Source organism: Furipterus horrens, unplaced genomic scaffold, assembly GCF_987537825.1.
Source record: "Furipterus horrens unplaced genomic scaffold, mFurHor1.1.pri manual_scaffold_10, whole genome shotgun sequence".
NCBI classification, from domain to species: domain Eukaryota; kingdom Metazoa; phylum Chordata; class Mammalia; order Chiroptera; family Furipteridae; genus Furipterus; species Furipterus horrens.
The window spans coordinates 20,616,534-20,631,850 of NW_028327180.1; the positions used below are offsets into that span (position 1 = coordinate 20,616,534).

The following is a 15,317-nucleotide window of genomic DNA, read 5'->3' on the forward strand; positions in this document are numbered from 1 at the left end:
TCATTCATTTCTTTAAAAATGTTGTTTTATTCAGGTACATTAAGGTCTGGTAATAACTAGATTAATAATTCTTTAAAATAACTTAATAAAGTCATATGACGTGGGAGCAACTTTTCTCTGTGTGTAGGATGAACAGGAATAAAAACTGTGGCAAATATAGAGAACGACCAATATACTGATGTAGGGGTTGAAAATAATTTACAAAATTAATTTAATAAAATGTTTAGAACAGTAACAATTATCAACAAAACAAGCTGTCTGTATTTGCATTTAACAACACATTTAAATCAAAGTTGAATTGAGATAAAATATGCAATGAACTGATATCTGACATAAGATACAATAAAAATTCATCTCCACATTGAAAACCTAAGTTATGACAACATCTCTATATCCTTTCTAAATACGTTTTCACTTTAATTTCTTGGTCGTGTGGAAGCAGCACATTGTAGCTTAATGTCCAAAGTATTTTTTAAAGTAGGACACTACATTTCCCCTACCACAGCAGATAAAATAACTTAATGTATTTAATTTAACACAAGGACCGTGGTTACTAACTTTGAACTATAGGGTGGTTGTTTTTTTTAATTTCTAGTTTTAACTGTGGTCCTTAAAGCTATCTACAGTTGATATTCAAATCATGCTGTTTCTGAAAGGAACAATAATAGGTTTATCTTGAAAGTTTTACTGTAATTCGCCCCTAAAATTCACTTGATGTGGAAAAGTTTCATCTTAAAAAAATCTACAATTTATATATGTCAAGATTGATTCCACTACATTTTGTAGGACAAGCACAGATTTTTATATCAGACAAGCTGGGTTTCAGCAACTCACTTCATACTGTGATCCTGGGAATGACACACACCGTCTTTGAGCCTCGGTTCCTGAACTACAAAATGGAAACATCACCACAGTTTTCAAAGGGTAGCATACAGGGTGCATAGAGCTAGTGCGTGTGCCCAGTACCAGGACAGGCACAGTGTAGTACTCTAGGGGTTCATGTTTTTTCTTTTCTCTTTCCTATTCCTGATAAATTTTGGCTAACTGGAGATTAGTGAAAAAATACAGAAGTTACTGGAATAAGTCAGCTCCACTAAAAACTCATTATTTTGCAGGCAACAGTTATATATTTCTTAAGTAACATTCAATAAGATCAAAAGACTGGTCTTAAAAATGTATTTACATATTATAATTAGTAGGCAAGAAAAGATTCTTTAGGGCAACAATAACAAAAAAACAAACAAATAAACTACATCTGTGTGTATAGTTTGATTCTGTAAAAATGAAGAAAAATACCCCACTTTTATTAAATGTTGAATGTTCGTGGACAGCTAACAGAAACAAAGGTACTTCACAGAGCAATCCACATCAACATAAAAAAATATCAAAATAGAGTTTCTCTGAAGGAAAGAGCTGGGTTTTCTTAATGAGTTGATTAATAATTAAAAGTTCCTATTGTTTGTCCTTGAAACCTCCTAAGAAAGGTGCTACTTTAAACAGGATTCTCATAGAACTTGGCACATAAATTTTAACTTTCCAAACCACCCACTAATTTTTACCTTCTTCTAGCTTCACTCACTCAGACAGGCTCACATACACATACATTAATATTAAAACACGCATGGCTGCAAAGCAGAAAGTCATTTTCTACAACAAAAGCATGTCAACATATTTATACTCAATATTCTGTCCCAGAAATGGACTGTCTTCATAGAGCTGCTAATTAACATACACTATTATGTTCAATATTTCAGAAGATGTGTTTCTAGAAGGATCTGTTTGATCATGTGCAAGAATTCTAAGGCATTATAAGTAGTTGTTCCACAGGACAAGTGCTGTCCTTGCAATGACACACTCTTGATACATTTAACAAGTCTCTAGTCTTCAAAAGCCACCAGCCAGACATAGGGAGACATTCATAGTCTACAGGTGGTTGGCTCAAAGGTCAAAAACTTTGTTTAAAAAAACGTTTATGGAATAGCACCAGAGAAAGTCTTTCAGAAACAAATTCTTTTTTCCATCATTGCATTTTTAAAAAGTGAATCTCAAGAAGAAAACAAAGAGAGATCTTTCAATTCTTAAAAGGCCTACTTCTGCTTCATTTCAAATCATTTTTAAAAAGTACAACAGTAATCATGACAACATCAACAATAACAACCACAACAAATCAACAACAGAAGGATGAGAGCAGCAGTGGTAACTTGAGTATGAACCATCTAGGCAGTCACTTGGAAGAATCCTGTTCACACCTATTGGGAGTTTTCTCATAAAGTTCATGAGACATCACAAGGCTTCTTGGATTTGGTGTGAAAGGCAGCATTTTCACTGAAAGAACTGAGTTTACTGATCAACTGGGCACTTTCCAGCACTTAAATAAATGATGTCTGCAGTTCAATTGTAATAATAGAAACTTTCAACATTTCCAAACTTGTCAAAATATCAGTAAAATAAAGTGGCCTCAAGATGATTTGTGTTTCAAAGAGGTTAATCTGGCCTGCAAATGAAAATAATGAAGCTGAAATATTCCAGTTTCCAAACATTGGATCCACCTACATTTAAAGTACAAATCACACTCTAAAGACTCCCATTTCACAACATCGTATATGGATCTGGTTTACACTGTGTCCAAGATACAAAGCCAAAGCAATTATCCTAAGAGACAAGGAGAGGGTTTTCTAGTTTATGACCTGCAAGATCATTTTATTTCCCCCAAATCTTGTAAAATTGTCAAAAAGAACACATTGCAGGGTCACAGACCCTGAACCTAATTGTCTGAATTGTGAGGCATCTCTGTCAAGCTGTGAACAAAAGCTTGTGGAGTCTTCCTTGAAACACGCGATGCCCTTTTACCAGCTGTATTTATACCATCAAGCATGGAGTTCAAATATCCTGGTAATGCCAGTCAGGGTTAGCTGTGAACTTCTCTTTCAGTACAGAGAGAATTCTGGTCATACAGTTTTCATCTGTTATCATTCATTATATAAAACATTTGTGCTAATATCTTCATTTAATAAAAAATACGTCTTCTCTCCATTACGCACATTCCTTTATTTTCTGGAGGAGGTTTTGGTAATAGTTATTATTGGGTATGCATGATATCTGGATATCTAATGCTTTTGTATCTTATATGAAATCCTTTCTTGTTGATAGTGTCGTCAGTGTGAAAATGAATTAAAACTGCATCCCCAATTGAATAGATCTCTTCTGGTGGCTGAAGAAAAAACAAACAAACAGACAAATAAACAACCAACAGAATGAGTCACTTTCTCTTTAATGTAGTTCATGTTTGGGAATTTCTGGGGGTATATAATTTAATCCTTTCAAAGCCTTAAAAAGTGGGTATGAGTGACTCCTTCATTTTACAGATGAGAAAACTTAAGTTTCAGAGAAGCAAATGACATGCTCAAGATCACATGGCTAGTCAGCGATGCAGTGGGCTTTGAACCTACGTAAATCTGTTTCCAAGTTCTGGAATTTGCTGTTTTTCCCTCCAATTTTGTAAGGCAAGTTCCTTTGATTTACAAATAAATAAAGTGAAGTTCAGAGAAGATAAAAGAGACATTCGACTTGTTTCAGGGGCTGCTCTGAGGCAGAGTCGCTTCCAGAATCCAAACCACCCATTCCTTCTTGTTTTCATAATCTAAGTTCCAAGAAGGTTTTCGGTTTCATTTCAGTTGCTATTTAGACAAGAGTTTAATAGTCTTATTTAAGCAATAGTTACTGATAAACATTCAAAAATTGGGACTAATGTCTTCAAAAGAAAATATATATTCAGAAGACCATTTGATGTTAGTGAAGTAAATTCTGGGGGGAAAAAGCATTGAGAAAACCTTAAGCTTTTCTTTTTCTTATTTTTCTTTTCTGCCCACCCCCTCTCTCTTTTAGATTCTAGTCTGGTAGATCTGGGGTGTATCCTGAGAGTCTGCTTTTAAAAAATATATATTATTTATTTATTTATTTTTAGAGAGAGGGGATGGAAGGGAAAAAAGAGAGGGAGAGAAACGTCGATGTGAGAAACATCTATTGGCTGCCTCTCGTATGCACCCTAACTGGGAACTGAACCAACGACCCAGGCACGTGTCCTGATTGGGACTCGAACCAGAGATTTTTCACTTTGTGGCATGACTCCCAGCCAACTGGGACACAGCAGTCAGAGCTCTTTTTCTCATTTCTCATGGTGACACACTCTGACCCATATCTTGCATTCTGTCCTATATGCAAGTGACACCCTGCGGTTGAACCATATCCAGCTGAGCATGCCCACCAGCAGTGGACCACGCCATGTACATTTGTTGAAAAGAGAATGTCAATCTGAATGATGTGCACATTCTTTTTCTAATGCTTTAATTTAGGAAGTGACAACATTGTCAAATGTGTGTATAAGTATATTCCATTTATACTATTAAAAATTTAAGTATTTATTGCACTATCAAACCAAGAATATAAAATTTAGAGTGTGGACAGTAACAAGAAATTTTAACTACTGAATTCATCTGTCTCATTTGATATTATTGAGCAAATTCACAAGAGATGGGAAGCAGTAAGAAGTGGTGAGGCATGTTACAATGTGTCAAGCCATTAACGTTTTTTTTGTAAAAACACTGCTGTTTAGTATATGTTACGCACATCAATCATGAATCAACAGGTGTTTTTTTAGTCATGTCTATGGTATCCTGCTGGTACTGTATTTACCCCTGATCCACAGAATCGACCAAGCCCCACCGCTGTTGAATCGAGACCACCAAAGAGCTCAACATAGTCATAGCCACAGTCAGCTTCTTCTTCCACTTCAAAAATCGGGAAGGATAACTCCAGTCGTGAACCCCGTTCTGACACTAACAGCCATTCACAGTCCACCTGTGCGGGGTAGTTGTTATCACCAAACTGAGCGTGTGAGTACAGATCTCTGGGTTTGGACTCTGCTTTCAGTCGGCCGCCGCACTCTGCCCAGGGAGGAAAAAGGAAACAAGTAAGCTCAATGAGGTCCAATTTCTTTCTTTCTTTTTTTAATTTAAAGTACGATTTTATTTTTTTAACTTTATTTTTATTGTTGACACTATTACAGAATTTCAATGGAGTTTAACCACTCTCTAACTTCTAAATTTATTTCTATCTGCAAAATGACAAAAGGCATTATTACTCAATTTTATTGAAAACGTCAAGAAAATGGCATCATTTCGAAAACAAATGACTTAAGATATTTTAAAAAGGTCCTGCTTTTGTTTATCTGTTTCGGAGCACAACTGCATTCATCCGAATCACTCAAACCATCCTATACAGATCCCATGAGTCCTATGGGCTCCTATGGATGGCTCAAAATAATAAATCTGGAATTAATTTTCCAACCATGAAAAGAAAAGAGAGAGAATTTAGTCTGCAGGGTAAGTTTTTAAGGACAAGCATTTGAATGTTATATGCAAGACGTACGATTTTTATATGCCCTGAGAGAAGTGCATGAGCAGAAAATAATAGGCAACATAAGGGCAAATGCCTGAGTGCTTCTGAAATATGTTCAATATCACTTAACACGGTCCCTTTAAAAGAAGATTTTTAAACAGAGTACACACATTTCCTGAAAATATCCCAGTTCATTTACCTAGTCAGAAAAACAGAAGCAGGGTAAGTCAGCATGTCAGCAATGCCATTTTTAAATGGACCGTGTGAGAACACTTTGCAAGCTGCTGGTGCGTCATCTACAGAACTCTGGGAAACAAAAAGTGAAGCTCGAAAAGGAAGGTGAAATGAGGGGAGAGAAGCCCAGGGGGTGGCCTTCATTTTAATTTGGAAAGACAAGTTTGTTTATTTCTTGGTGAAGTATTGAATTCTGGATGAGGTCCTTTGATCTGGCCTATAAATGCTTGCAGTGGGCATTCTCATTTAATTGAGTTAGGTCAAAATAATTTCCTTTCTAAAAAGCTTAACAATGTAGCGTTTGATTTTTAAGTGGCATTGACAGTGTGATGATCTATGGTCCAGAAAAGTCCTACCAGACAATGCCATGTTTTAAACTACTACTTTATCTCCACAGGATTTTTTAATGTAAAGATTTGTTTCTTTCACTTAGCTTGTTTAGAACTGTAATAGTACCATTCACTCTCTGATTAAAATAAATTTGGGCCTATAAGATTCTCCAATCAAGTCCATTTCCCATGGATTTGGACAGTATTGCTTGAGGAAAAGTAGCCATAAAGCAGTATTAAAGCATATTTTCAATCACCTGGTTTCAAAATTCATAATTTTAGAAGCTTTTTTTGTGGATAAAATTAAAATTCTATGTAGAAATATAAATTTTGTGACACATTTCAAAATGTATACTTCATGGCCCATTGGTAAAAGCCCCATGTATTCTAGAAGGCAGTAAACAATGCATAAGTACTTTATAAATGTAGCAAAACAAGTGGACAGACATGGTACTGGACTTGGCTGTCTTGTTAGTGGAAACTGACTAAAAATCAGTTTAACTTAGCAGACTATACGCTGTCCACAGGCAAGAATTCCTTCTATTTTCCTATAAATCCCCTCAAATTCCTAACTTTCCTTCATAAATTACTAGTACCTTACAGTGTCTATCCAAAGCTTGTACTAAATAAATATTTGATGGAAAATTATGGAATGAATACTTGTTGAATAGAAAGTTTTGGGGAGAAATACATAGTAGGCAGCACCTAAGAGTATTTCACAAGATACAGCTACTGGAAAGTAATGGTATAAAATAAATCCACCCAGAAAATTCCAAGAAAGCTGGTTAAGTTTACATGAAGAAGGAAAAAACCCACATGCATACAAAATTTTGAAAAGGGCAAGTGAGAAAAAAACTGGGAAGCCAGTATTCTAATTTCAACTGTTATTTTTTGTGTTACAGCAACGTCATTTAAGAGTAAGTCTCAGAATCCTCATTTCTGAGGGGACAGTACAGGATCAGACAACATCCAACGCACATGTTGCTTAGCAAAATGAGGTTGAGGTTGTTCTCCTAGGCAATATGAATGGATGTGAACGGCACAGGGAAATAACATGAGACTAGTCAGATTCTTTGGACAGAGGATTTGTTTAAAACTTACATAAGGAAGCATTCAATCTCAAGCTATTGCTTCAAATAACAGTGGGCTATTTTTGTATAGGCTCCCTTTCTAATCCAAAATTTGTACATTAAGATAAAATAAATTGTAGTGAAAAGGACATAAACTTTAGAGACAGAATTAGGATAAAAACTAGACTTTGACATAATCTTAGAAATCTTTGCAAATTGATAACTCCTCCAGATATTCTATTTCTTTATCTGAAAACTAAAAATAGCCCTGCTCAGGTGGCTCAGTTGGTTGGAGCATCATCCCATACACCAAAAAGTTGCTGGTTTGATCCCCGGTCAGGGCACATACGTAGGTTGTGGGTTTGAGCTCCCTGTCAGGGCACATATGGGAAGAAACCAATTGATGTTTATCTCTCACATCAATGTTTCTCTCTCCCTGTTTCCTTTCCTCTCTCTCTAAAATCAATAAAATAAATAAAAATAATACCTATATCATATAGCTCTTTTCGACATTCAATGTTTGTAGAGTATATGTACAAATATGTGCCTAAGATGGTGAGTACTAGATTTATTGGGGATGTCATGTATTAAGTTATATAAATGTCTAATCATTATGCTATATACCTGAATTTAATATAATATTAAATATTAACTTTAATTAAAAAATAAAAATGTATACAGAATTAGATCCTACCAATGGATTCTTACTGGTAATATAAACACTGCAAATAGGCTCCATGAGCAGAAGCCAGGCAATTTAAGGAGCCATGGAGCTCTCTGGCTGTAAGAAATCTTGAAACTATTATTTTACAGATGAAGAGACTAAGATCCAAAGAAATTATATTTCCCAAGTTCCCAGATATGTAATGGCATAGTTGGACCGAAAATCCAGATGTACCGACACTATGGAACATAATATAATCTTAATCATCCATTCGCAGAGAGTAAAAAGAAGGTTTCCATGATAAAGAAAATTTTTATCAAGCTAAAAAAGGGAAATTTATGCATAGATAATTTCAAAATACTATATCATCAGCTATTTTGAAAGTTCTGACAGCATTTTTCACAATGCATTCTTGGAAGCTGTAATAGAATATTAAACATATGCCATGAACTCTGCATTGTCAGAAAAATATTGGCAGAGTAATAGGATTCCAATTTTTCTACCCTTTCAACACAGGACAAGTTTTCAGAAAAGTATTTAAAGAGTAAATGTCAAATGAATGGAAAATCCTTCATTAGTATAAAATTTGTGGTCCATAAAAGATTTTTCTCAAACAAAAATATGTATATTAACCATAAAAATTATTAATCTGTATAATTTATGAGTCCAATCACTGCTAGTATAAATCAGACAAATATCCTGATAATTAATATCCACATTCTCACAGAATTCTATGTAAATCTATGCTCATAATAAAACATACTGAAGTGAAAAATAATATTGGACAATAAAATAATTAAAAATCTGATTTCTAAAACAAAATGAAACAAAAGAATAGCAATCAGCATGAAACTGTGACAAAAACTACTTCACTAAAATTGTTTTATGGGTGAATATGTGGACTAGTGATTTTTAACCGGTGTGCCATAAGAATTTTTAAAACATGCAGTACATGACTATTTAGTGAGGGGCACTTAGATTGTCCCTTAGACTGTCAAATTTGAAAGAACAATAGCCAACATAACCATGGCCATCTGGTATAAATTAATCAAAATTATATCTATTTTTTTGGTCATATTGTCAAAAAATATATTTTTGGTGTGCTGCATAATTTTAGTAATTAATTTATGTATGCCATGAAATGAAAAAGGTTAAAAATCGGTTATGTAGACTATTTTTATAATGTTCTACATCAAGATAGATTTCTCAATTGTTTATACATAGGTTAATGCCACTAGATGTCACTATGAGCTAAATGACTCTAGTGAACATGCAATGAACTGTTTTTTTTAATACACTGAAAAAAGGACATTTCCTAGACTTTTATGAAATATATTATTAAATTGGCTCCAAGTTATAACAATATCATTCTACATTTTTGTGTAAATTTTCCATATTTTTTCTAAATTACCCTTCATTTCTTAAAGACTTCTAAACAGCTATAATCTGTAGGGATTAGATTTACGAACTACTGTTGCATACCAAATAAAAGGGGAAAACTAAGGCTCTGTAAAATCGAGATAAACTCCTAATTTTATTTACAAAAACTAGATAACCAGGTAGGGTTTAGAGAACACTTAATTTTTTAATACTAAGCTATAGATTTCTATCTGTTAATATGACATAAACTGAACTGTTACAGTTAATATAAAATACATTATAGAAATACTTAGAAATAGTTCTACTTGATCATAATGCATTTGAAGGAAACTTTTCGGTTTCTTTCTAAACGTTCATCGGCTACAAAGCTATTAGGTCGGATGCTACATGGTTCTCAAATATTTCACACTGTACTTCAGTGAGATTTCTTCTGCTGTGTCTGGGGATCCATTTATGATCCTGTTATGAGATCCACTGCATTCACAGGAAGAAAAACATGGATTTTAGTCAGAAAAGAGAAGCAGAGCCCTGATTTGCTGACCTGTGGAATGTGTAGCTTGAAAGCCTTTTCTCTGAACAGATGCATCAGAAACAAACCGAACAAACATTTTATTTCCAGTAGCCACTAGGGGTTCTGGGATCTTGTTGCCACACAGTCGTCCAAGAATTGGTGATTTTTCCGTTTCTCCATCAAATACTTCCACGTGATCATAGGCACATTCTTGATGCTGCTCTATCTCAAACTCACTAAAGGCCTAGTTATAAAGAAAAAAGAAAGGACGAAAACAAACAAACAAACAAAAATCACATATCATTAAAAATAGGTTCTTGTTTTTGAAACTCAAATACAGATCAATGAAATATGTTCCAGCCATGTAAATGAAAAGGTTATAAAATAAATAGACTGTAAAAGCTCTAGGAAAAACACATAAGGAAAAAATGTAACAACTCCATGTAAGTGTCTACCATTCAACTATTCTAACTAATTCTACTATTGCAATTAAATCTACACCAGTATTACGACAATTTAGAATAACAAAATATTATTTTGTTCTGAATTTAATTCTGAATTTTTATGACAGCATCAGAAAATTTTAGACTATTATATTAAAAAATTGATTCCTTCCAGTTTTGATGATCATAAACTATTAAACATCGTGATCCTATGTTTAGGCACATAAACTAAGAAGAAAAATCCATAAAGTAATTATCATATTTTGACAAAAATTAAATGTAGTAAGTCTTAATAGAATAACTAAAATGAAGGAAATTTTCACTATATATTTCTTTCTTTAGATTTTACAACCCATATTATTAGAAAACACTAATATGTCTTTAGACTAGATTTTTAAATTTATCTTTCTGACAGATGGTACACTTATTTTAATATTTGGAGACTTACAAGGTTTAGGTGCCTTGTCACTTAAAACTCATTGTAATTTATCTCTGTAGTAATTTTTATGTGCAGGTCTTCTCAAATTCTTAAAATAAAAATTCATTAAAAATATAACATTAAATATCACAAACAAAGGTTTAATTGTGATGTACTAAAAATAACATTGTCAAAACTATTAACAATTCCAGGAATCCTAGGTTATTTGTAATTGCCAATTTAGGCTTTTTTCCTTTCTCCAGAAAAAAAAATTATACATTAAAAAAATAAGCCATCACTATTACTTAAGTCTCTAGAGCAAAGCTAAAATATAAAAAGAAAAAGAAACCTGAGGAAATATGAAATATACTTGAAAATTCATTAATTTTGCTACAATCCCCGAAGGATAAACTATGTGCACATAAACTTTTTATATACATGTTTTCTTTAAAGCAATTTTGTGAAGTAATCATAATGCTCAGTTTAACTAAGACATACTTTTTGTAATTTTCAAAGAAAAAGTGATTAAGAACAGTTCTCTCTTGGTGAACTGTCATCTATTCGATACCGTCTACTGCCGTCTACTTTCACTTCTGACTTTGGGGGAATAAGGGAATAAATGAAAGAAGCAATTTATATTAATTATAGTGTAGGAGAAAGGGATGAAAAGTGCTTAAGAAAGAAATAAAAGAAACAGGACTGACTTTTCATGTCTCATTCCGCTATACTCTAATTTATAAAATGTGTACATTAAGATGTTATAACAAATAAGCACTAGAGAATCACTATGGGTAAAAAGGAATATTCACTGCATTTGACCAAAGACACTGGATTAGTGCAAAAAAGACTATTGCACAAACAATTGCGCTGGAAACACACACACACACACATAAATACAGTGCAGGAAAGTATAGTGAACACAGTGTAATTATCCTGAAACACAATATTCAAAGTAGGTGGTCATTGAAGGAGTTAGTCACTTATTAATCTCCATAATTCAGTGGCAAAGACTGGAATAGAATAGACATAGGATATGGAAGAACCTAAATGGATGGTCAGCTGAAAGTCTAGATAAGGCTGTCCATTCATTTGCCTGCCCACCTATCCCATGTGTATGGCTAAATCCATGAGTGGAAATGCTTTTGAAGTGGCAGACCAAAACTGCTCATTTTCTGCATGTCATGAGAGTCCTCAGTCAGCTTCTTGGATCCTTGTGTACACATCTACAGTTTTAATATCAGTTTGTAACTGTTAAAAAATGAATAAGAGAACATTGGCCTAACTGCACCCAGAGAACTTTATGAACTATGAAATCGAGCTTCTGAAGTATAAGAGCAATATTATTTCAAGAGGAAAATAACAATATCTGAAAGCCATATCAACTAATGGTCTCTTTTGAATGTGATTTAGAATAATTCATCTATCAATATAAAGGACAGAGAAACCAACTGTGTAGAAAACTGTTAAGAATGATGGGGGTAATGGCATTCTAAAGCATATATTCTAAATAAAAGTTAAACATGGGATCAGAATCTCCAGACCACACATATTCAGTCCATTGACTGGTCCGTTGAAAATGAGTGAATGAGATAACTAAGTGAATACTCACTCCCTAATGAGATGCAGGATGTCTAGAGTAAATCATAACATCTGTTTCACAGAACAGAGCAACACTACACACAGTGGCACTGAGCCGGTGGGCTGGGGAGCATACTGGCACCTGGTCTGGACCCAACTGGCTTCAGTTTTTTTTAAATCAAATTACTAATGGAATCAGACTGACTCTATAGGAATCAAATTAGGCAAAGGTTTTGTGGCAACATATTCTCAAGCAATGCAAAAAATTCTCATTCATTAAGATATTAATGAATTTTCCTCTTGAAATTGGTAGCAGCGTATTAGGTCAACGGCAAAGACCGGGTGGTCCTTCCAGCAGTGAGCCTAACTCAAACGCTCTGCCACACACAAGCAGAAGCGTGACTAGCTCACATGCTGAGGTCTCATAAATCTGGTCCTTAACATCATCAAGTCACCACGTAGTGGAACCTCCATGTGGGGTGACTTTGCCTCAACACAAACTATTTCTAGGCCACAGAAGAGTATTCTGGGAGCCCATGGGAAATTAGAAATCTTTAAAAATACTTTTTAGAGTTTCCAAAGATAAAGCGAGATACACAATTTATTACTTTATTCTATGACAAACCCTGAGTCTTGAATCTCTATATCTAAGTAATGTGAACATTTTCAGCCACCAGGGACCAATGCTATAGCAATGACCCACAGAGACACTTAGATACCCCCCAAATCCTACAACTTTACAGTGAGGACAGGACAGCCAGCAATGCTGATATACGGAGCTGTAAGGAACTCTGATTTCTGCTGAAACACTACCCTCTTTTTTAGGACTTCCAAATATTTTTATTAAGCAGTTAAGCTAATACTATACAGATACTTTAGTATTCAAACTTAAATCTTACTCATCCCATGATTATAGTTCTATGATTGTAAGTTTACTAATCTAGGTTTAGAAAGAACAAAGAAAGAGGAATAACTGTGAACCTACTCAGGAATCTTAATGTCTTTTCCACAAGACCAACTAAGAGATTAAGGCCTCCAGCCAGGCTTGCATATGCAGGTCCCTCATATGAACATCTGTGGAAGTGCTTTTACTGAAAATATGCACACTGGCTAAGGGATAAGGCCATTCAGTCACTATATATACTCACAGAGGAGAAGACAATATAATGATAGTGCTTAATGCAGAAATACCATTTAGCCAAGGTGACCATTTAAGAGAATTTAAGAGACTAATGCAATTTGAGGAGCTGTGAAATAAGATTCAGAGCTCCCTAGTCCCAGCCATCTTTTGCCTTATCCTGTCTTCAGTAAGAGCTGTTATTTGGTTTCCCACAAGATATTCAAAGAATTAGAGGCCACTGGGAAAAAAAAATGGCACAGGGGAATACAAACCCCAGTCTTCTAATTCAAAAGGTCCCTTTTCCCCATGAATCCTCTATAACTGCAATCAATATACTCTTTATGGATTTATGGTAGAGTTATATAACACTTGAGGGTGTTCTGGTTTTCTAAATATCCCATATATGAAGCTATAAATTGCAACTATATAACTCAGCAAAACTCTATGCTATGATACAACAAATAAAAATGACATAAATATATTACCCTGTTGCTGTATGTCCCTTGGCTTGGAACTTTAAGTATTGTTTGTTTTGTTTTTAATGAAGAGTAATTCAAAATAATGAAAAAGGTACCCAAAATTTGATGATCAATTTAGCCTCTCGAAACCAAAACCGGGTGAAGCCAGAAATAATAGATCCTTGTCCTTATTCATTCAGAACTTGATCCTGTGTTTAGTAAGAAGAGTTTTCCATGTATCTTTTAACCAAGGTTTCTTTTACTTTGTTGCCATTACCATGCAGTAAGTCGTCGTCGGCAGCCGTCCGTCTCGAGAGACGATGGTGTAGCTTCTTAAGAGTCTATCTGCACCGCCGAGAATGGCTGTGCAGTCCGACTCGGGAGTGACATGGTATCTGTCTCCTCCCGTGTTGAATGGACATCTTGTGATGATGCTGAAGCTACAGAGCCTGGGCAGGGTAATATGGAGGGTCTGCTGTTGCCCATGCAGCAGACCCCCCCTCTCTTCGCAGCTGAAGGGTCCAAGGGAAAGACGGAGTCAATACAGCTTGGCTTCAGGTGCGCCGCAGGAGTTGCCGGTGTTGACTACAACGTCAAACCGCCTTAGGGACTCCGGCTCCGGATTTTCTGTCGGGGTTTACTCCCTTAGCCTTTCCCCTGAAGAGGTATGCCGCAAGGCAGCGGAGGTTTTTTGGAGTCAGAGTTTTCCTTCTCTGATGTACCCTGACTGGAAGATCGAACCAGCGACACTTAGCTCGCAGGCCGACGCTCAATCCACTGAGCTAAACCAGCCAGGGCGCATGCAGTAAGTACCTCACAATTAAACACGCACCGACATACACGCTAAAAACAAGGCAAATCTAGTAGTATCTTATTGTTGCTAGAGCAAAGGACCACATGCTTAGTGGCTTAAAACAATGTAAATTTATTGTCCTAGGGCAGTAGAGGTCAGTAGCCTATGAAAATGGGTTGGTAGCACGGCATTACTTCTAGAGATCCTAGGTGAGAATCTGCTTCCTCGCATTTTTCCAGCTTCGAAAGGCTGCCCTCACTCCTTGGCTCATGTCCCCTTTCTCAGTCTTCAAAACCAATAGTATAACATCTGTCCTCTCTGACCTCCTGTCTCCCTCTCGGGAGGAACCTTCTAATTCCATGGGCCCACCCAGATATTCCACCACAGTCTCTCCATTTCAAGATCCTTAATCTAACCAATTCCTTTTGCCATGTAAGGTAATGTATGTACAGGTTCCAGGGGTTAGGACTGGAACATCTTTGGAGAAATGGGGAGAAGTAAGTATTCTACCTACCACAGAAAGTAAGTCCAAATGTTTGTGCTTCTCAGGAAAATGAGCATAAACACTTATGACTTAATGATTTCAAACTGTTTTCCCCTGACCTTCTTAGCTTGGGTCAATGAATTAAATCTCACAGGGCAAATATGGTCTGTGGCCTGTTTTGGTAATTAAACTTTATTAGAACACAACCATATCCATTCATTTGTGGGTTGACTATGGCTGCTTTCACAATAAAACAGAAGAATTAAATTGTCGCAACACAGATGACACAGTCTACAAAGTCTCTAATATTTACTATCTGGCTCTTTAAAGAAAAAGTTTGCTGAAAAGTAATCATTAGCTACATTTTTAATTGTTAGAACTTAATTTCAAATTCATGAGGCTACACAAAAACTTGATCATGGTTGAATTACAGAAGTA

At 35.3% G+C, this 15,317-nt stretch overlaps 1 protein-coding gene across 1 annotated transcript in view; it reads right to left on the bottom strand.

The window, feature by feature from the left end:
* Window positions 1–264: 264 nt before the first annotated feature.
* TLL1 (tolloid like 1) overlaps window positions 265–15,317 on the bottom strand; it is a 96,604-nt gene continuing 81,551 nt past the window's right edge. Inside the window, exons 20-22 of the mRNA XM_090290161.1 lie at window positions 9,616–9,829; window positions 4,693–4,943; window positions 265–3,211 (exon numbers count right to left, since the gene is read on the bottom strand). Of these exons, the coding sequence (XP_090146287.1) occupies window positions 3,080–3,211; window positions 4,693–4,943; window positions 9,616–9,829 (597 nt within the window). The 3' untranslated portion in view covers window positions 265–3,079. The remainder of the gene's footprint in view (window positions 3,212–4,692; window positions 4,944–9,615; window positions 9,830–15,317) is intronic.